General features: G+C 43.9%; 1 protein-coding gene across 5 annotated transcripts in view; it reads right to left on the reverse strand.

The window, feature by feature from the left end:
* The window catches only part of bcas3 (BCAS3 microtubule associated cell migration factor), a 442,206-nt gene that overhangs the window by 218,335 nt on the left and 200,129 nt on the right, over positions 1 to 23,742 (reverse strand). For all 5 annotated transcript variants that reach the window (XM_060944029.1, XM_060944028.1, XM_060944030.1 and 2 more), the window contains 3 exons: positions 21,055 to 21,155; positions 11,125 to 11,321; positions 10,829 to 10,926 (listed from right to left, as the gene is read on the reverse strand). In XM_060944029.1, coding sequence (XP_060800012.1) covers positions 10,829 to 10,926; positions 11,125 to 11,321; positions 21,055 to 21,155 — 396 coding nt within the window. The remainder of the gene's footprint in view (positions 1 to 10,828; positions 10,927 to 11,124; positions 11,322 to 21,054; positions 21,156 to 23,742) is intronic.

Here is a 23,742-nt window from a genome sequence, read left to right on the forward strand (position 1 = left end):
ATGAGTCGCAAAGTGTCGCTCCTTCGTCGCTGAAATTTTGAACATGTTCATAAAATTCGTGCGACAAAATTTCTCTCGAAATAGCCGCTGGTGTTGCAAAGCCGTCACGAACCCTTCTCAAGTCGGTTTCCCTGAGACAGGAAGTGCGAGTTTAGACAGGAAGTGCGAGTGTATCTCACTGAGCTGCGACAGCCTGTGACTAGTTGGAGACACAACTGCGGTATTCAATTCAGCGTGATTCCAAGTGAAAAGCGTCGCTAATTCGCATATTTTATCGCAATTGTTGTGTCTCCAACTAGTCGCAGCCCAGTAAAATACTGGCTATAAGGAGAGTAGAACAATGCATGTTTAGTTCCAGTGTCCAGCTGTTCTGAAAGATATGTCAGTTTGTGCCAAGCCCCTGAAACCCTGAAGTTATGAAGGTGTAATATGTTCCAAATGGTCTGCCACATATTGCAAAGTAGAAAGAAGCGTCTTATTTTTTGAAATTAGTAGCAAACGCTGTTCCTTTTCCTTCAGCAGAACTCCGATGTGTGATAGTGATGACACCCTGCACTGCACTGCAGTCTTGATTGCCACTGGGTACCACAGAAATCGCACAGGCTTAAGTGCATCAGTGAACAAGTTGGCGTGGCATTGCCATGCAGTCGCCCTGCAGCTCTGCAGAGGTAGACCTTTAGAGAAAGAGTATGGCAGATGCCTGACACACTGCTGTCCATTCAGTTGCTCTAAAGAGCAGCTGCTCGCCATCTCCTGCCCCTGGCACTTCACACACACACACACACGCAAAGCCAGCAGGAAGCAACCACAGAGGCTGCCAGTTTGCTTTCCCTGATTTTCACACTGAGCCTCATAAACAGCCCTACGACATTTGCAATTGTCTAAATTGGTTAAATCTGAGCTTTTCACATTTGGGCCACTTTCATTTGCGGTCCAAGATCTGAACCATATCGGAAATGTGTCTTTTTCACATTGCATTTTACTGTGCGTGTGTTTATCCTTACTGGTTTCTCTTCTGCATGCAAATGTCTAAAACACAAACATGTCAGTCACTGCTGCAAATACAGCACACGTCCTGCATCTGCATACATGTCAACCTTTGGTCAATCAAACCTGTATAACCAACCTCCAAAATCCGTATTTCCCTTATAAAATCCGTATAAGATGCAAATTAAAATAATTTACCTAAAATTTGAATGATAATTAACAATGATATATCCCAGTTACTTTTTATTCAATATTAATAACAATAAACCTTCAGAATGAATACAAAACTCCAATGTTTGACAAAAACACAAAGTGTCACTCTAATGTTCTGAATTGTACTCCATGACAGCTTTTTTTAGCAGTCTGCACCAATACCTCACTAGGCTGCATGTCACAGCAAGTGTCTAGCTGTGTTGATCTTGCCGGAGTGCCCATTCAGAATCTTTTCAGTCGCTAGTGAAAGTCGCTCAGGTGGAAATACACGTTTCAAACAAAATGTTACTTCCCGGTTGGCGGGATTCTCGCAATGCGGTGTGCGCATGTTCAAAAATGGAACGAAGTCTCGCTACCACAAGATAACGCGCGATTTCATAAGACTCTTTACTGGCTGTCTGTGGTGTACAGTACGTTTGTAAATGTTATGCGCTCTTTTATCATCGTGGGAATTGATTATAGCTCTAAATAAATATTGAAGGTTTTTTTAAAGAATCCGTATAACTTTATTTGTACGCCCGTATACTACGTTTATTGAATCAAATCCGTATAAAATACGGACATTCCGTATAGGTTGACATGTATGCATCTGTCCCTTCTTACCATCTCTAAAGGATCACGAACGGCTGATAAGCTGCCAGAGGAAATCTTGTACAAATATCTCGGTTTTTTTTGTTTTTTTTTAATTGTTCACGATGCATGTAAATCATACACCTTACAGTAAAAACACAACACTCAGGTCTGTTCATATGAAATGTGAATACGAACCAGGAGAACAGTAAGATCAGATCGAAAGAGAAAATATTAGAACTGAGCAATACGACTTGTAATTTAAGCGGAGCTGTTACGCTCCACAACACAGACAAACTGTCTCATGGATACAGACAAATGCAAATCCACCAACACCTGGACTGGACTGAATTCACATTCATTCATAGATTCCTCCATATGCTCAATCCATTTCTGTCTCACTTCAGGCCTACAAAAAAAAAATAATAATAAATACTCGACAAGACAATAAATCTACAAGTGTGCTGAACCCATTTACTGTCATCTCAAAATATATCAAAAACAAAAAAAAAGGAGGGAGAAAAAGACGCAGGCAGGGGAGCAGACAGCACGATATGCCTGTGATTCTCAGATAGCGAGATGATAAGAATGGCATCTTTCATGCCCTGTTCAGAAAATCAGCCTCCAAGAAAATCTGCATTGTGCTGGGGACTTCCAGGTCAGTGGCAAAAGAAAAAAGGAGTCAGTGAGTGTGGCGGGAGGGCGAGATGCTATTCAAAGAGACAGAGGCGACTCGCTCAGAGCACTGTGGGTCACAGGAACGGGATCTTGATCCATAGGTGGCTGAAAAACACCTCTCATTATGGGAGGGATCATGTGACGAGGGCTCTTCCTCCTCCTGCTTCGGGATCCTCCTGGCCTGAATGTGAGCAGTATGTCCAGCAACAAGCTGTCTTTATGCCCACACGGGTAATTATGGGGCGCAGGTCAGGATCTGTTACTGCTGGAGCCAAGCAGAGTCCAGGTGCCCGAGCCTGAAGCGCTCAGCCATGTTCGGAGAGGAAACCAAAGGAGCGCTCAGGCCTACCCCCCCTCCCCCGCACCCCACCCCACCCCACCCCCACCCTCCTTGGCCTGGAGGCACGGCCAGCACAGAGCGGCCAAAACCTAAACACACTACAGACCTTGCTTTGTCTCAGCTCACATCTCTCTCTCTCTTTCTCTCAGAGTGCACCTGACTATGCAACCTTAGGAAAGTAGATTTAAAGTGAAGTAAAGACACTAGTGCTGATTACAATCAATGTTCACAGTGGGAGCACGATAAAGACCAGCATCAAAACCAGATTATTGTGGCAACGCACATCCAAATCTCTTAATGAGTGCATCACACACTGTCAGCTATCAGTTCTGGGTCTTGCAGGCAGCGTCAGCAATATCATAACAGACCTGCATCTCTCCATGCGCTGTCGCCCGCTGATCTCCTCGTCGGCGACCCCCCGCACACACAACAAGCATGGCGGGAAGGAGAAGTGCTTGTGGATGGCCGAACAAACGACGGGGTGTTTATTCCAGTGAGTCATAACAAAATAAAATCAAAAGATGCTTGTGCTCGTGGATGGTTTATCGTGGACGGGGCTAGATTAAGCGCCTCCGGTCTTGCCCTGCACAAAGCACTGTGTAGTCTAGCATGGCTCCGAGAGCAGGTCAGGCACCAGATAAGAGTATTGATAATGCCGGCTGCACAAGTCCGATTGATTTTGGAAAGCTGAGAAGACGCTGGAACTGAGCGCGTCTCTTACTTTCAAAGTGCTTTGTAGGACGTCTAATATTGTCGGCATACGTATCCGGACACATACATTTAGATCATGCTGGCTCTTCGTTGAGTCAATTAAAAAAAAAAAAAAAACAGAAATAAAAAGTTAACAGCAGCTGCTTTGAGACTTTAGATGTAATATGCAGCATGAGTGTTACACCACAGACTACTGGTTCAATGTGGTAAAGGCCAGTGGACGGTGTGTGTGTGTAAGCTGTGGGACGCTGCAAGCCGCGTGGCCTTTTGAAGGCACAAAGACAAAGCGATGAGCAGTGATAAGAGGAGGCGCCAGGCTGCTCAAAGCCCTGAGCGCTGAGCAATCACACACAGACTGATAAGCATCATGCCATAAAAGCCTGCTCTGACTCTTACAGCTCTCCTCCAGACGACAGAGAGAGAAGAGAGGAAGCGACGGAAGGAGGAGGAAAGGGGAGTCTCAAACTGGATAATAAAGATGGATGCTCCATTTTGGAAATACAGTAGAAGACAACAGTATGACAGTTTTCCTCATAAGAAGCGATCAGTGGTTCAAGGAAGAACGAAACAAGAGGTTATGCTCGAGGACAGAAGTACGGGTCAGCTCAGCTGCTCTGAGCTGAACAACACTGACAACAAAACAATACGATGGATGCACTTCCGAGCATTATTAAAAGCACATACAGCTTGACATTTCTGACAAAATGACCAATCACAAGTCCTGTCCGATTTTCTTGGCCTTCCAGTCAACACAATTGCTGATGAGTTTTGAATCTGAAGTTCCTTATATGGTCCCAAGAGATACCCAGTGGACATGTAAAAGTGATGTGTGTGTGTGTTCTACCAGTTTCTAACGTCAAATACAGTGCTCAGCGTAAATGAGTGCACCCCCTTTGAAAAGTAACATTTTAAACAATATCTCAATGAACACAAACAATTTCCAAAATGTTGACAAGACAAAGTTTAATATAACATCTGTTTAACTTATAACGGGAAAGTAAGGTTAATAATATAACTTAGATTACACATTTTTCAGTTTTACTCAAATTAGGGTGGTGCAAAAATGAGTACACCCCACAACAAAAACTACTACTACATCTAGTACTTTGTATGGCCTCCATGATTTTTAATGACAGCACCAAGTCTTCTAGGCATGGAATGAACAAGTTGGTGACATTTTGCAACATCAATCTTTTTCCATTCTTCAACAATGACCTCTTTTAGTGACTGGATGCTGGATGGAGAGTGATGCTCAACTTGTCTCTTCAGAATTCCCCAAAGAATAAAAATAAAAATAATTTCTTTCCACCACAAAGGTGAAGGCGACAAGAAGCTCAGCAAAGCTTTACTTATCAGTCAGAATACTGTAGCAAAAGTGGTACAAAAATTTAAGAAAGATGGAACTGCAACCATCTCACAGAGACGTCCAGGGCATCCACGGAAGTTAAACACTAGAGCCCTGCACTCCCGCGGGAGTCCCGCGGGACTCGCGGGACCCGCCGCAAAGCAGTGCGGCGCGGGACAAATTTTGAAAGCTCATTGCGGGCGTGGGCGGGACCGGAAGTGCACATATGCGCGCGCGGGCGGGAGCGGTGATAAGCTGCAGTCCCGCTAACTAAAAACGTGCTTGAAATAAAATTTATAAATTATTAATTTATGTCTATCATATATAATTTGTGCTGGATATTTTATTTGGCATTAATAAAAACATTTTAAGATGCCTAAATTTGCAGAGAGAGTCAGATTGCCAGATTGAGTGACGAATGGCATCTTAAATTTGCCATTGATCACCCTAACAGGAAATCCTTTGATCACTCTAATGACTCGCCGTTCACACCCAGCCTCCAATGACCCACACTAACATGATGCCTCAGTGACTACGTTTACATGCACGTCCAAATCGAGCTGCTGTCGGTAATCGAGCAAAGGGTCCCAGCAGGGGTGCCAGAGAAATCCAATCCTACATGCACAAGTGAAATCGGGCTATTGTGCAAGGTGCATTGTGCACCCGAGCCACACGTGGCGCTACACGCCCCATGGTGTTGGTACACTTCCGGTTGTCGTCATGAAGAAGAGCTATAGTGTTGCCAGATACTGCTGACGTTTTCCAGCCCAAAACATGTTCAAATCCGCTAAAATGCACTTAAAACCCCCAATCTGGCAACACTAGAGTTCCGTGTTCAAGCTGTTAGGCTTGCTCTAACAGACTATGGCTACAAACTGTCCGGCGCAGACCACTGTTTTGTAAGACAACTTATTTTGCACAATAATATTTTTCTAAAGTCCATTTTTTGCTTACAAAAAAATATTTTTTTGCTTACAATTTAACTTATGTCTTAATAAACACACAAAAAGTTCAATTGTTTTGTTTTTATTGACATTCTTCAGATGTTGGACATATATATATATATATATATATATATATACACACACACACACACAAATACAGTGACTTGTTTATGTACACAATTCACAGCTATGCAACAGCTGTACAGATGTATTTGGTGATACAGTAAGTGAGCTAAATTTTAACAGTGCAAACAATGCCACAAAAAGAAAAGATTCATGCCGTTGTCATGATTCGTTGTCATGCCGACCGAGGCTGTTGTGTTTCCCGCTTGTGGTCTTGTCACTCGTCACTTCCGGAAGTAGCTTGACAACTAGCTCGATAGGGTATACATGCACAAAGTAGCTCGGCAGAAATCGCATAAACTAGGTCGTGTAGCTCGATTCCGAGAAATCACGTTCGGTTCAATTTCAGCCGAATTAAGGTGTATACATGGCATTTTGAACTTCGATTTCAGTCGAGCAACGGCAGAAATTCGATTCTCTCTATGTGCATGTAAACGTAGTGAATGACACCTTAGATGAGCTGGTCATCAGAATTATGATTCTGATTCAGGAGAGGATAAATATCTCTCGTTCGTTTCTCGATTCTTTTCCTCTTCCGTGTTTGAGATCTCCGATCATGGCAGAAGAGCAGAGCTCCTTTACTGAATCTCACAGTGCTTCAAAAGTAAGTGCTGCTTTAAAAAGAGGTACATTTACCGTTAAAAAGTCAAGAGTCCTGAAATCGGACATTTGGAAGTCGTTCTCACTCGTGTACGACGCGGATGGAAATCACGGCATGTACTGGCCATTCCAGGTTCCAGCGCACCATCCGAGCGTGCGTTCAGCATATGTGGTCGCATACTGGAGGAAAGGCGCAGTATGTTGAAGCCCTCAACAGTGAACAATTTGCTGTTTCTCCATAGCTGTTCAAAGAACCCGATATCCTAAGCAATAGGCTTAGTTGTTTCGTTTGCCTGCGTTTGATTTTCTCGTTTTTCTTATTCATATTCAAACAAGGTCAGCTATGTTATATTGAGTTTAACACTTGCACGGAGGCTCAAGCCCAAATAGTTTTAGAAATGTGCAACCATAGCCCTATAATGTCTACAGTAGCCTATACTGTCAATTTTTTGTTGTTGTAGGCTAGGACTGTGTTTTGTTATAACATTTATATATGCTATGCTTATAGGGTATTCTATAGGATATTCTAGTTAGAAATGCTTAACAAATGTAAACTGGGTTAGCCTAATGTTTTGTATGGCTGAACAATAAATATACCAAATTTCCACTTGGAATTACGTGCTCGCCTGTCTTTTATTATTATTATTATTATTAGTATTATTATTATTATTGCTGTAAAAAATGTCGCGTTATTATCGCGTTAACTTGACTCAATTTTAACGGCGATAATTTTTTTTATCGTGAGATTAACGCTCTGTGACATGATGTAGGTTTTTCATAAGCTTTTGAAACTAGTAGAGATGGGATTTATGGCTCTTTGATGGGATCCGCATCTTTGTGATCCGTTCTTTGAAAAGAGCCATTCAGAAGACTGGCTCATTTGGCTCTTTTTAAATATTTATTCAGTTTTAAGAAGACAGCGTCTGTAAACTCAATGCTATCCCAGAAATCCTTCCTGTAATATGCAAATTTGGCCGCCTCTGATTGGACAGCGCGACGCATCAACAGGCAGAAAAAGTGTAAAAGTACAAAATGTGTTAAGTGAGATGAAACAGTAAAGATCAGATTCAATGCAATATTTATCAACGAACAACTTAAAGTTAATATAATAGTGTACTTTATATTATAATCAAGCATGTCAAGCCTACCGTCACTGTGTAACCTGTCTCTCTGTTAGAGCTGTAGACTAACTCAAGCAGTAAATCATTTCACTGAGTGAAGTGGAAAAAGAGTGAAGTTCACTCCTCTTGTTAGCTCTGCTTTGCAATAAAAAAAAAAAGCAACACCCTTGGTACAAAGCAAGCCCATTCACTTTTTTATGCTGATCAGAGAATTACAATGGTTTCTCATGTGATAAAAATGTGCGATTCGTGATTAAATATTTTAATCGCTTGACAGCACTAATTATTATTATTAGAGACACTACATGCTAAATTCAGAAACAAGGTAAATAATAACGAACGTGAGCTGTAGATATTTATGCTCAAATCCACTCAAAGTAGGGGGCGGGGCACCATCACGCTGTGTCAAGACAAGAACTTTCCTGAGAAATAACGCGAACGTCTGCATCATGCGGGATTTGCGGGCGGGAGCGGGACAAAATATGGCAGGCGCGGGCGGGAGCGGGACTGAAAATCATAATTTTTTTGTGGACGCGGGCGGGAGCGGGACTGAAAATCATAATTCTTTGCGGGCGCGGGCGGGAGCGTGACTGCACAATGCAGGCGCGGGCGGGAGTGGGACTGAAAAATCCGACCCGCGCAGACCTCTAGTTAACACCTCGACAGGAGCGTCTTCTGATGAGAAGGGTTGAAGAAAATCGGCATGCAAGTTCACTGCAGTTATCTAAAGTAGAAGAAAGCCAAACTGGGATGACTATTTCCCGTGACACAATACAGCGTATGCTGTAGAGGAATGGCATGCATGGATGCCGTCCACGAAAGAAGCCTCTCCTAAAGCTCAGGCACAAAAAAGCCCGCCTAGAGTTTGCCAGGGCCCATGCTGACAAAGATGAAGACTACTGGGACTCTATACTCTGGAGTGATGAGACCAAGATAAATGTTTTTGGAACTGATGGCTTCAAAACCGTATGGCATCGCAAAGGTGAGGAATACAAAGAAAAATGCCTGGTGCCTACAGTGAAACATGGTGGTGGCAGTGTCCTTATGTGGGGCTGCATGAGTGCTGCTGGTGTTGGGGAGCTGCATTTCATTGATGGCATCATGAATTCACGGATGTATTGCTCTATACTGAAAGAGAAGATGAAAGAGAAGATTCATCTTTGTCAGCATGGGCCCTGGCAAAATCTAGGTGGGCTTTTTTGTGCCTGAGTTTTAGGAGAGGCTTCTTTCGTGGACGGCATCCATGCATGCCATTCCTCTGCAGCGTACGCCGTATTGTGTCACGGGAAATAGTCACCCCAGTTTGGCTTTCTACTTCTTTAGATAACTGCAGTGAACTTGCATGCCAATTTTCTTCAACCCTTCTCATCAGAAGACGCTCCTGTCGAGGTGTTAACTTCCGTGGACGACCTGGACGTCTCTGTGAGATGGTTGCAGTTCCATCTTTCTTAATTTTTTGCACCACTTTTGCTACAGTATTCTGACTGATAAGTAAAGCTTTGCTGATCTTCTTGTAGCCTTCACCTTTGTGGTGTAAAGAAATTATTTTCTTTGGGGAATTCTGAAGAGACAAGTTGAGCATCACTCTCCATCCAGCATCCAGTCACTAAAAGAGGTCATTGTTGAAGAATGGAAAAGGATTGATGTTGCAAAATGTCGCCAACTTGTTCATTCCATGCCTAGAAGACTTGGTGCTGTCATTAAAAATCATGGAGGCCATACAAAGTACTAGATGTAGTAGTTTTTGTTGTGGGGTGTACTCATTTTTGCACCACCCTAATTTGAGTAAAACTGAAAAAAATGTGTAATCTAAGTTATATTATTAACCTTACTTTCACATTATAAGTTAAACAGATGTTATATTAAACTTTGTCTTGTCAACATTTTGGAAATTGTTTGTGTTCATTGAGATATTGTTTAAAATGTTACTTTTCAAAGGGGGTGTACTCATTTACGCTGAGCACTGTATATTTAAATCTCAGCTTTAGATCGCTATACGAATATGTCCGCCTGAACTGGGTGTTATACTAAAGCAGATATACCAGTATTTAACGCTGCTGTTAGCTGCGAAGTAAACTAATCTGAGTGTTCATTTGACAATTGTGTACCATTTTAAGTATTATAATACATTTCCTGATCAACGAAACTCATCTTTAATGGCTTGTGGTTGTCAACATAAGTCAAGAATTCCAGCCTCTTTTCCTCCAAAACCTTGAGAAGCGAGGCAACAGTAACCGTGCATGGGCACGGCTTGGGATCGGTCATTACATCAAGTGGTGTAACGTGCTTTGGTAGACGTTTATGGTGTCAAAACCGTGGACTCCAAATTATTCTATCCACATTCACTGGATATGAGCAATCGTGCGCTCTGATTGGCTACTCTACTACTAGGATATCAGCTTGTATACCGTGAGTAGAGAAAAACGAAATGGCAGAGCGTGTTGCTGAATCAACCGAGGATGAAATAAAAACTACTTGAAAACAAAACCCCCAAAAATACCAAAAAAAGCAACAAAATATGGAATGAAAGTATTTAATGGTCAGAACGGATTTTTAAAAATTATTTTTCAAGAATCATTATTATTATAGCATTTTTCACAAATTGCTACTGTTATTTCGCCGGTTTGTTTACATTCTAAGCGGAAATTAGTTTGTCGGACGTTTTGGAGAAAGTCTTTATTGATCAAATTTGCAAAAAATAAAAATAAAAATGCTCCGTTTCTCAAAATCCAGTGAATGTGGATAGAATAAAACAGCTATTCCACTCGATCTCGTCGTACATGGCGCCTCGTCAATTATCAGCTCGTGTACGACTCGATTTTGTGGAATAACTCTTAAATATACATAAAAACAGCTCACAGAGATGCAGCAACATTCACTTTTCGCACGATACACCGTACTGACTAAATATTAGACAATTACAAATGATATTGATTTGATACTATGGCATCAATGGGGAATAGAAAGTAGTGTGAAATATGTAAAATCATCCTTGAATTAAATCAACGTGTCTTATGCAAAGATATGAAACATACTATCATTATTATTGCTAATTGTTTTTCATGTTCAACCTGAACGGCTCATATTAAATGTGTGTTGTAGTATCTTGCTTTGTGCAGGTCAGTCTAACTTCATTACTCTAATCCTCTGCTACTCTCCGAGTTTAAAGGAAAAGGAACACAGCGCTGTGTCTTACCTGAGCCGGTATCGATGACTGTCGCCTGACCTACTCGCTCTGGAATCAGACAAGAAGAGCCGGGCATGGTCATAGGCTCAGAGCGCACAGGCTGGATCCTAACACACACGCCACACACAGCAAGAAATCTGTTTATAGCACACATAGCGAGCATACTGCAAGCAAAAGAAGTTGATGATGCAGTTTGTAAATTAAGGATGGTGATTCAAGCAGGTGCTGTTTTATGTCAAACACAAGCAAGACAGTGTGTGTGTGTGTGTGTGTGTGTGTGTGTGTGTGTGTGTGTATACATATACCTGAGGCTGTGCAGTTCCAGGTCATCGGTATCAAAGTCGAGCAGGGGCTGCTGGGTATCACTTGGCCCCTGGGACTGCAGCACAGACGAGCTAGAGGAGATGACCGTGGTCTGGCCTGATGGGTGAATGGTCTTAAACTGGAACTGAGGACCCATCCACAACCTCCTGTGAGGGCCAGTATGGGTCACTATCTCCACCTGAAAATACCCAGCGACATGTTGAGTGGTGCTGTGTAGAGAGCAGAAAGACAACTCTACGTTTCATGTAAGGTGCTATAGTATTACACTGACGCGTTAGTACAAACTCTATATAACCACAGCACCTCAGAGGGATTAAAAAAACGTTATGTGGTTTTGACGAACAGATGCGACTCTCATGCTACCTCACAATTCAACTAAATTTCAATTGTGGCAGCTATCTTATAATTATATTAAAAATTAAACTATGTTGATGTGTTTTAGTGATTGCTGGGCTTTTAAAACCACTTAATTCTTTTCTCTTGTATTTTGGTCTTGGGTGGGAATGAGTCCTTGAATTTCTGATGGTTTTGTGTGATGGCATGGCAAATTACCAAATTTGTCCATCCATCCATCCATCCATCCATCCATCCATCCATCCATCCATCCATCCATTATCTGTAGCTGCTTATCCTGTTCTACAGGGTCGCAGGCAAGCTGGAACCTATTCTAGCTGACTACGGGCGAAAGGCGGGGTACACCCTGGACAAGTCGCCAGGAAGGGTAACAGGAGGACAGAGGACGGGAAGGAGCAGTAGCCTAGCCTAACAATAAGCAATACCAGACAATGTGCAATATAAAGTGCAATATCTTTCCTGCTTCCCTCCCCCCCTTCCCCATATCTTCTCATCTCATCTCATTATCTCTAGCCGCTTTATCCTGTCCTACAGGGTCGCAGGCAAGCCGGAGCCTATCCCAGCTGACTACGGGCGAAAGGCGGGGTACACCCTGGACAAGTCGCCAGGTCATCACAGGGCTGACACATAGACACAGACAACCATTCACACTCACATTCACACCTACGCTCAATTTAGAGTCACCAGTTAACCTAACCTGCATGTCTTTGGACTGTGGGGGAAACCGGAGCACCCGGAGGAAACCCACGCGGACACGGGGAGAACATGCAAACTCCACATAGAAAGGCCCTCGTCGGCCATTGGGCTCGAACCCAGGACCTTTTTACTGTGAGGCGACAGTGCTACCAAATTTGTCATAAAACATTATAGAAGTTCTACAGTATGGTGGTGTAGTGGTTAGCACTGTCGCCTCACAGCAAGAAGGTTCCGGGCTCGAGCCCAGTGGCCAACGGGGACCTTTTTGTGTGGAGTTTGCATGTTCTCCCCGTGTCTGTGTGGGTTTCCTCCGGGTGCTCCGGTTTCCCCCACAGTCCAAAGACATGCAGGTTAGGTTAACATGGGGCGGCTTTGGGTTGAAGTGCCCTTGAGCGAGGCACCGAACCCCCAACTGCTCCCTGAGTGCTGTAGCATAACTGCCCACTGCTCTGGGTATGTGTGTGTGCTCATTGCTCACTTGTGTGTGCATTGCTTCAGATGGGTTAAATGCAGAGGAGGAATTTCACTGTGTGCTTAAGTCCGTGATAAATAAAGGCCTCTTCTTCTTCTTCGATACCACACCCTACGTAGTGAGCATATGCAGTGAATAAAAAGCTACTTGGGATCAAGCCTAGCCGTTTAACTTACTCTTGTGTGAAGACCAGTCGACGCTGAAAGCTTTTACTGTACGTGGCTCCCAGGTCGCATTATGAAACGTAAAACTCAACTAAACAAGGTGTGTTGAAGCCTCATGATTTTCTCTGCATAACAAAGAAAACTGAAAATATGTCATCTGTGTTACAAATTTAGTGATAAAAAGTGAAAATTATGATCCATCAAGGAACTGATTCTTTTTTCCAACCCTGCTCAGAAACAGACACCGCTAATATCAAGCAGGAGAGGGTGAGAAGGAAAAGACAGGATGTCCTGCCAGCTTCCTTCTCCCCCACTCCTTCATCCATCTTTTCAGAAAGTAGGCCGAGAGCTTTTCTCTTCTCTCCTCCTCCAGTCACATATGTGAAAATAAGCCGAGGGAGGAATACAAGTGCAACGTGAGGCTTTTTTTTTCTCCTTTAGTTAACACCATCAGTGTCACCCAGCCCTGAGACAAACAGATGTAGTGCTGCTTTTCTGCAGAGGCAAGAGCCAGATGTTTCCCCCGACCCTCCTGTCACACTTAGCAGCAACATATTGAGCCCACTTCACATTGACAGCACTCTCTGCACTCATTACACACAGCCACAGCTCACACAGGGGACTGTGCTTCACGCAAGCCGTCTCATCCCAGTCCTGTTCACCGTCCAGAAAGGATCTTTCGTATTGAGAATTCAACAGTGCCTCTACAAGAGCACATGTGAGAAGTGCTATGAAAGCTAGGTGTGGACTACATATCATTAGCTCATAAAATGTTCATTAGTGAGGACCCATAAGAGCATTCAATAAAACCACAACTCGATAATGAAAAGCTGCAGCTGTCAGGTTACTAGCTACACGTTTTAGCTGTGAGACGCCACAGAAAAGAGGACAGGAACAGAAATGAGTTACTCCTATTTACATACAGTACGACAGTTAATAATGCATGTACAACCAGTGTTCTAACTAGACCAAAATATCAGTGTAGTGGCACCAGTCATAATGGCCGGGGCTTCGGGGCCACCTTAGACCCCCGAAAGCTCACGGGTTCTCCATGCTCGGAGATGCATTCTAGTGCATTTCCTGGCACCTGCAGGCCTCCTTGAAAGTCACACTTTTTTGGTAATATTAATGAGGGTTTTTTTTTTTTTGGTTTGGCCAGAAGTTGCTGTGATTGTTTTTGATTGAGAACTTATAATTAATATTCAACTACACTATCGTTCAAAAGTTTGGGGTCACCCAGGCAATTTTGTGTTTTCCATGAAAAGTCACACTTTTATTTACCACCATAAGTTGTAAAATGAATAGAAAATATAGTCAAGACATTTTTCTGGCCATTTTGAGCATTTAATCGACCCCACAAATGTGATGCTCCAGAAACTCAATCTGCTCAAAGGAAGGTCAGTTTTATAGCTTCTCTAAAGAGCGAAACTGTTTTCAGCTGTGCTAACATGATTGTACAAGGGTTTTCTAATCATCCATTAGCCTTCTGAGGCAATGAGCAAACACATTGTACCATTAGAACACTGGAGTGAGAGTTGCTGGAAATGGGCCTCTATACACCTATGGAGATATTGCACCAAAAACCATACATTTGCAGCTAGAATAGTCATTTACCACATTAGCAATGTATAGAGTGGATTTCTGATTAGTTTAAAGTGATCTTCATTGAAAAGAACAGTGCTTTTCTTTCAAAAATAAGGACATTTCAAAGTGACCCCAAACTTTTGAACGGTAGTGTATATTACTGACAGGGGCGGCACGGTGGTGTAGTGGTTAGCGCTGTCGCCTCACAGCAAGAAGGTCCGGGCTCGAGCCCCGTGGCCGGCGAGGGCCTTTCTGTGCGGAGTTTGCATGTTCTCCCCGTGTCCGCGTGGGTTTCCTCCGGGTGCTCCGGTTTCCCCCACAGTCCAAAGACATGCAGGTTAGGTTAACTGGTGACTCTAAATTGACCGTAGGTGTGAATGTGAGTGTGAATGGTTGTCTGTGTCTATGTGTCAGCCCTGTGATGACCTGGCGACTTGTCCAGGGTGTACCCCGCCTTTCGCCCGTAGTCAGCTGGGATAGGCTCCAGCTCGCCTGCGACCCCGGAGAACAGGATAGAGCGGCTAGAGATCATGAGATGAGATGGATGGATATATTACTGGCATATTTATGGAATAAGAATAAAACAACCAGTTGATGTTCACCAAGTGTCAACTTTAGATTAGATAAAACTTTATTGAACCCTTGGGGAGGGTGCCCTCAGGGAAATTAAGATTCCAGCAGCACCATTACAGATAAACAGAGAAAAGAAATAGAGAAAACTTCTAGATAAATTAAAATAAATTAAGTATTTACATATACAAATATAAAAGAATAAGATATGGGGAAGGGGGGGGGGAAGCAGGAAAGATATTGCACTTTATATTGCACATTGTCCGGTATTGCTTATTGTTAGGCTAGGCTACTGCTCCTTCCCGTCCTCTGTCCTCCTGTTACCCCTCCTCCCCCCCAGAGAGGAGTTGTACAGTCTGATGGCGTGAGGGACAAAGGAGTTTTAAGTCTGTTAGTCCTGCACTTGGGAAGGAGCATTCTGTCACTGAACAGAATTTTCAGCTTCAGCCATTCCATTACAATCAGAGGTGGACAAAGTACCCAACTTCATTACTTAAGTCAAAGTACAGATCCCGCTGGTCAAATGTTACTCTGATACAAGTGAAAGTTGTCCGGTAAAATTTTTACTTAAGTTAAAGTACTGAAGTACTTGCTTTTAAAAATATTTAAGTATTAAAAGTACATTCTCTGTCAACGCATTGTTGTATTATTGTCACAACACTTACAAATCCTCATGTCTCTGAAGCAACCGACTGGATTTTCTGACGAGTCTGTAGAACCTGTAGCGCTGAAGCTCCACCTGACATGCTAGCAAACTCTTTTCAAACTCAAAATCATATCGGGTAGCTAACGTTACTCGAAAAGAAAGATTTCTACATTCTGTTTAGTTGGCAAAATTAGGCTAAAGTTAATGTTATTCATGTTAACGTAACTCCGCTTTTACATGCTAACTAACAGTGTCCATGTTAACTAGCTACAGTATGTGTTAACGTTAGCCGTGGACAAGACTGTAGCAACTTGGCGGGCAAATCCATAGAAAGTCATTTGACTAACCAGACTGCATAGCTATTGCAACGTTATCGCTAGCTCTAAAAGCACAGACAACTTCACTGCAAGCTTTCTCTTGGAATAAAATGTTTATATCCCTCAATATGCTTCTGCAGGTTGGACGGCGAGTTTTTGAAGGCTGTGATTTGGTTCGTTTTAGGTAAACAAAACAAACATTTAAAACAAAACAAATATTTAATCCTTTCAGAAAACTGAAACATGGGTTCTAGGTATGGCCATGGGCGTGCGTGCATTCTCCAGAAGAACCGCCTCCTTCCATTCTGCCATCAACTGATCGTGTTCAAATAATACTGCTGAGAAATCGAACTTGATTTTATACAGTCTATGGACGTGACGTGACCCTAGTGATTACTGATCGGCTGCCTCAGTGTCACCTGCGAAATAAACAATCATGTTTTAGAAAAGAAAATAAAAAAACATCCACTTTCAAAGCTGCTTCATAGTAATGAGTAACGAGGACCCTGATAGAAATGTAGTGGAGTGAAAAGTACGATATTTGCCTTTCAAATGTAGTGAAGTTAAAGTCATAAGTTTCCAAAAAAATAATACTCAAGTAAAGTACAGATACTCAAAAAGTGTACTCAAGTAAATGTACTTCGTTACTGTCCACCTCTGATTACAATACCCGACTATCCAGCTCGAACTCGTATCATACCTTCCCCTACTGATTGTTACTCTGACGGTTTCAATGCACCGTGTTGCGTCATTAAAAAAAGTATTACGTATTACGTGCATAACGCGTAAGCACCTCTTAACAAGGATGGCACTTTACTGCGAACACAGCATGAGGAAGGAGGTAAACCGGACCAGCACGATCACTCACTACGTTTACATGCACATCCAAATCGAGCTACTGTCAGTAATCGAGCAAAGGGTCCCAGCAGGGGTGCCAGAGAAATCCAATCCTACATGCACAGTGTTTAAATCGAGCTATTGTTATGAGGTGCATTGTGCACCCGAGCCACAGGTGGCGCTACACGCCCCATCGTGTTGGTACACTTCCGGTTGTCGTCATGAAGAAGAGCTATTCAAGCGTATAAACAAAGTGACTACAGGCGGGAATTAGCATGTACTGCTATAACCTGGGACAGACATCTGTCCTGATCACAAGGATAATGTTTAATTTGTGCACTGTCCCTTTTAAAAATAAAATAAACTCTAAACTCTAAGAAGAGTGTTTGTAGTTTGTATGTACGAACAGAAATGTTCCTAATAAAGTGGGCGGCTAAGGTGACGTGTCATGCCGACCGAGGCTGTTTTTTTTTTTTTTCCGACCGAGGCTGTTGTGTTTCCCGCTTGTGGTCGCGTCACTCGTCACTTCCGGAAGGGGCAGTGCTGAAGTAAGTAGCTGGACTGCGTGGCTCGATAGGGTTTACATGCACTAAGTAGCTCGGCAAAAATCGCATAATCTAGGTTGTGTAGCTCGATTGCGAGAAATCAAGTTCGATTCAATTTCAGCCTAGCTAAGGTGTTTACATGCCATTTAGAGCTTCGATTTCAGACGAGCTACGGCAGAAATTCGATTTTCTCTACGTGCATGTAAACGCACTGAGTGACGATCTCCACACAGAACTACTCGGGTAGCTATGCACTGGACGCTTACATGGACGGGGAGTGGAGTTTATCTGAAAGTAGGACTGCATGGCTGCACGCCGTCACTGCCACGTGGGGAGAACAAGAGAAAATTAAGCAAAAGACCACATTTTCAAGATTGACGAGTCTTTTTATGAGTGTAGCGCCAACTTTTACAGCCGTGTAGGCAATATCGTGGGTGTAGCGGTAAGGAAACATTGTGTATACGCTGTAAAGGTCTCGTTAGAACCCTGTGTCCAACATGCATGCCATGACTTTAAGGCAAAACATGAAAAATGTTGCTCTAGTTGCGAGTGGAAATAATTCAAGGAGGGAAACATTCAAATGTACAAAAAACCTGAAACAAAGAACTAGTGAGATCCCCTTACATGCCAGTATTGCTAGCGCTAGACTACTGGGTGCGAGTTTAAATCCTTGTACCACTTGTCACACTTGTCACTTTCTGCCGCTTGATCGAGTCCCTTAAAGGCCAATTTATGCTGACAACCCAGTCCTCGCAGATAGCGTCGCAGACAGTGTCTGCGTAGCCCCCCCCACCTTCGCAGACGCTCTGCGCGCACCTCCCAAAAATTGTGACCACCGCAGAAGCCTCGCAGACAAGAGGGCTCTGATTGGTCCACTCTACATCCGCTGTACACGCACTTCCGCTTCCCTACTTTCCCGGTTTGGTCTGTTTTCACAACAGGCATTTTTAAAAACACGAGCGAAGATGGAGCAGCATGAAGAGCGGTTGATTGAGGAAGTACGTACATCTATACGACTCCAGTTCTAGTCATTATAAAAAAAAAAAAGTTCTAGTCATTATAAGTAACCGGAGGATAAACACTCCACTAACCACACCCACCAACTACTCCTAGCGACTTCGCGCCCCCTTGCGTTGTGGCGGTGAATAACATCGCGCACGCCTATTACTCCCCGCTCAACGATAAATTACAACTGTCTGCGAAAAGCTATCTGCGAAAGCCTTGTCGCAAGAGCATGCAGAGGCCTTAAGCCTCATCTGCTCAATTCAGCTGCATCACATTGGAGAAAAGCACCAGCCAGACACGTGCTCTGTGTCCGAAATCACTCACTGCTCACTATATAGTGGACTATATAGTGAGTTCGCCATTTTGTAGTACTGTCTGAATGTACAGTGAGAATTATAACACCCTATACAGTGCACTCATAGTATCCCACAATGCACTGTGAAAAAGTAGTGTACAACCGATGGTCACTAACCAAGCAATACATCCCATCATGCATTGCGGTCGCGCTGAAAAAAAAAAGCGTGTTGAGGTGAACGGATGGAGAAAGAAACACATTATAAACGGACATCCAAGTACCATTAAAAAATAGTAAGAGAAACGCTAAAATAGAATAAGACGGATAAAATACAAGAATAAAAGTTAGATTGCGGAGCGAGGAGTTAATCAAAAGCCTCAAACTGGCTTTAATAAAAGGCAGCGGGGAAAGAAGGAAGTACTCAGCATTGATTTAAAAGAACTGAAAGATGCAGCAGACACAAAGTACTTTGTATTTATTAATGTGGGAAATGCGTTCAGTATAATATGTCTCATCTCATTATCTCTAGCCGCTTTATCCTGTCCTACAAGGTCGCAGGCAAGCTGGAGCCTATCCCAGCTGACTACGGGCGAAAGGCGGGGTACACCCTGGACAAGTCGCCAGGTCATCACAGGGCTGACACATAGACACAGACAACCATTCACACTCACATTCACACCTACGGTCAATTTAGAGTCACCAGTTAACCTAACCTGCATGTCTTTGGACTGTGGGGGAAACCGGAGCACCCGGAGGAAACCCACGCAGACAACATGCAAACTCCACACAGAAAGGCCCTCGCCGGTCACAGGGCTTAAACCCGGACCTTCTTGCTGTGAGGCGACAGCGCTAACCGCTATACCACCGTGCCGCCAGTATAGACCTCTTGCAGTCACGTGACCGAATCCCGGCTGGAATGTAAACAGCTGCCATCTTGTCGGTCAACAACACAGCTGAATATTGTTGCACTCGTATACAAAATGGATCAATTTCAACCGACGGACTACACGGCTCAGTTTTCTAATAAACAGATAACTAGATATATGTCTAAAATAAACGACCTACAGATTAGTGACCTTTATGGCTTACCGGACGTAGTTTTCACGACCATGTCAGTGGATATTGAACTGCCAGAGGTGGAATACCTGGACGTGTATAATTACCTCATTAACTTTCCCTCGCTGTTCAGTGGTGAAGCACTGCGTGCTTATAAATCTCTGGACAGTTATCTTTACAGAAATTCAGGATTTGTCAGCCCCCCCTCAGATGTGGCATCTTGTAAACAAGAAAATAACAATCCTCAGTGGACGGGTAAGTCACTTAAGCATTGAGTACTAGTACTGATACCACATGGATATACTGGAATAAATATATGGTGAACCGGAGATGAAATGGTCACTGCACAGGCGCCAGTGATCGTTCTTTCCAGTCGGTACCCATGCCTTGTTCTTGTTGTTTGGATCGGCCCGGCTGATAGCAGCAATCCATTTTGCACGCCTGTCAGGGTCCCGTGGCAGCCTATGAAACTTTCTTCCCGATTCCTGACCTCTCCTGTTGTGGCATTTCTATGCCATACAACTCTCCGGCATTGTGGCAGGGTAATATTTGCAGATTTAGGCGAAAAACAACGAAAGTCAGTGTCGGTAAATTGCGATGACGGAAATATGGCGTTTGACCGACAAGATGGCGTCTGTTTACAATCTGGATCGGCTGTGACGTCACATGCAAGTGGACTATAACATGTATTTATCACAAAAATACATGTATGCATTTATTATTTTGAATGAAAACCCACCAGCCGACTGATCCGGCACGTTTTAATAGTAATGACGTAAATAACGGCGTGACGGACTAGTGTCCGAAAGTGTTTTTTTATTTTACCAATGAGCTCACTATATAGTCCTCTATATCAAAGTCCTTCCCACGCCACGTGGCGCATAGGGCGGCGCCGATCTCCGTTTCCGTAGCCCTCGGCCTCTCGCCTATTACATAGCTAGGATTACAGCGGGGGGCGTGTCCTCTGGTAACCGTGAGAGTTTGACTCCCTACTCGCATCTGTATTGCAGCGTGCCTTGCCAGACGGCAGTAGGTACCATTTTTACGATGGTCTTTGGTATGACCCGACCGTGAGTAGAACTCGCGATCTCCCGAATCGAGAGGCGGACACGCTAACCACTAGTAGGGAATAGTGAATGAATGAGTGATTTCAGAGACAGCAATTTTCCCTACATTTCATTCTAACTGGCCCACTAGCAAATTTAAAAAACAAACAAACAAAAAACTGGACTTTAACCTAAAATGAGAGCGATTCATTCAAAAAAGGGAGGTTATAGATTGCCCCATTCTTGTAACCCCTACAAACAGCATGTTACAGGAACTGGATAGTTCATGATATCTAAAAGGAAAGGAAGGATGGGAGCACTGACCTGAGAGAGCCACTCCTCATCCTCCTGGCTGCTGTGGTCTGAGGCCAGGCTGTCATAGGAACCCTGCCTGGTGATGGGCCCCGGGCTTCCTGGAGGCAACACTGATGTAGAAGAAAACAGGATGAGATGAAGTAAACATCTTGTGTAACAAGAAGAGTGAGAATGCACATTCTGGGCTATGAGTGGATTTATGTCTGTGTATGTGTGTAGCGCAGAGACAGATGGAGAACTAGCAAGCTTGAGTAAGCAGGAACTTAAAACTAAGACTAATGTGCAGGATCAGTTGTTTGTCTTCCCGCCTCTGGGCTAGCACATGGCGTAGTTGCAAACGTATTCAATAAAGGAGCAGATAATAGAGTTGCCGAGATCTCATCTGGGGGGGGAAAAAAAAAAAAACCTCACAGAGCTTCTGCTCTTCTCTCCCTATCTTTCGCTCATTCTCTCACTCCCATCTCAGGTGTTCAGTACACCTCTGCCAAGCTCACCGAGTAACATGTACTGATTCTTCATACAAAAACAGACACCTGCTTTCTTTCTCTTTGCCACTCAATCACTGGCCAGAGCCAGAACAACGAAAGGCTTTCGCCATGCCAGCGTGCTTCATTACACACGCACATACATCAGTCTTAGCAGCATGACGACATGTGTTGTACTCCGACAGCATAGAACAAAGTCAGGTCCTATTACTTCTTAAACACAGTCAAGTCTTGCTCTGCATCCTCCCCTGTGGCCCTGCGGCCTGGCAACAACAAGTGTTGACTAATCAATAATTGAAACATAAGAACAGTAGCTGGTTCTGTAGATCGGGTTTCAGTGGGTCCATAATAGCCAAGCTGTAGAAGCAGCAACTCATCCCCAGTACTGAAGTGTACAAAGTGGAGGAGGCTGTGGACAGGAAGCAGAAACTAACCACATGAATTTGCCACATCACTGCGAGTATAGGATTTACACATATTCACTGGTAACTAAAATACTCACTTGGTAAAAAAGAAACCAAGATTACAAAACCGTGAGTCTAAACGATGAAGTCAATTTTATTCATTCGTGTTCTCACAAATTAATCAACGCACGGAAAGTTGCCCAAAAACTTTGAAAACTTACTTTGGTTTTGGTAATGTCTGATGAAATGAATAATGACGAAACACTTAAAAACAAATAGACTTCTGTGCCAACAGCGCTGATGGAAATGCCTTCACCACCACCGAGTCCTGTCCTGTCTGGTACTAATTTATATGCCTTAAAAACATACTTCAAACAGGAAGGAAACGAGTAAAGATAAACCATCTGACCTTGGTGTAACCTTGACCTTGTTTGGATCATTACCAAAATCTAATCAGTTCACTGCTGGTTACAATGACAATGCCATATAAATCCTACAACCATTCAACCATGTGTTCTTGAGATATTGTGGGAATGAGAATCTCAGACGGACACATGAACAGAGGCATGGACAACCTGAAATCCTAACAGCAGAGAAGGCACGACTGTTTTAATTTAAAAACCTGCTATAAGGTTAGGGTTACACCAGCGACAATAGCACAGCGGTGTGGGAATGTAGGGGACAGCAGAAGAGTAGTGTGGGAATGTAGGGGACAGTAGCACAGCGGTGTGGGAATGTAGGGGACAGTAGGACAGCGGTGTGGGAATGTAGGGGACAGTAGAAGAGTAGTGTGGGAATGTAGGGGACAGTAGGACAGCGGTGTGGGAATGTAGGGGACAGTAGGACAGCGGTGTGGGAATGTAGGGGACAGTAGGACAGCAGTGTGGGAATGTCAGGGACAGTAGGAGAGCGGTGTGGGAATGTCAGGGACAGTAGGACAGCAGTGTGGGAATGTCAGGGACAGTAGGAGAGCGGTGTGGAAATGTCAGGGACAGTAGAAGAGTGGTGGGGGAATGTCAGGGACAGTAGAACAGCGGTGTGGAAATGTCAGGGACAGCAGAAGAGCGGTGGGGGAATGTCAGGGACAGTAGAATAGCGGTGTGGGAATGTAAGGGACAGTAAAACAGCGGTGTGGGAATGTCAGGGACAGTAGAAGAGCGGTGTGGGAATGTCAGGGACAGTAGAAGAGCGGTGTTGGAAATTCAGGGACAGTAGGACAGCGGTGTGGGAATGTCAGGGACAGCAGGACAGCGGTGTGGGAATGTCAGAGACAGTAGGACAGCGGTGTGGCAATGTCAGAGACAGTAGGACAGCAGTTTGGAAATGTAAGGTACAGTAGAAGAGCGGTGTGGGAATGTCAGGGACAGTAGGACAGCGGTTTGGGAATGTAAGGGACAGTAGGACAGCGGTGTGGGAATGTCAGAGACAGTAGGACAGCGGTGTGGGAATGTCAGAGACAGTAGGACAGCAGTTTGGGAATGTAAGGGACAGTAGAAGAGCGGTGTGGGAATGTAAGGGACAGTAGGACAGCGGTGTAATGTAGGGGACAGTAGAAGAGCGGTGTGGGAATGTCAGAGACAGTAGGACAGCGGTGTGGGAATGTCAGAGACAGTAGGACGGCGGTATGGGAATGTCAGAGACAGTAGGACAGCAGTTTGGGAATGTAAGGGACAGTAGAAGAGCGGTGTGGGAATGTAAGGGACAGTAGGACAGCGGTGTGGGAATGTAAGGGACAGTAGGACAGCGGTGTGGGAATGTCATGGACAGTAGGACAGCGGTGTGGGAATGTCAGAGACAGTAGGACAGCA

Source organism: Neoarius graeffei, chromosome 17 (assembly GCF_027579695.1).
Source record: "Neoarius graeffei isolate fNeoGra1 chromosome 17, fNeoGra1.pri, whole genome shotgun sequence".
Lineage (NCBI taxonomy): Eukaryota > Metazoa > Chordata > Actinopteri > Siluriformes > Ariidae > Neoarius > Neoarius graeffei.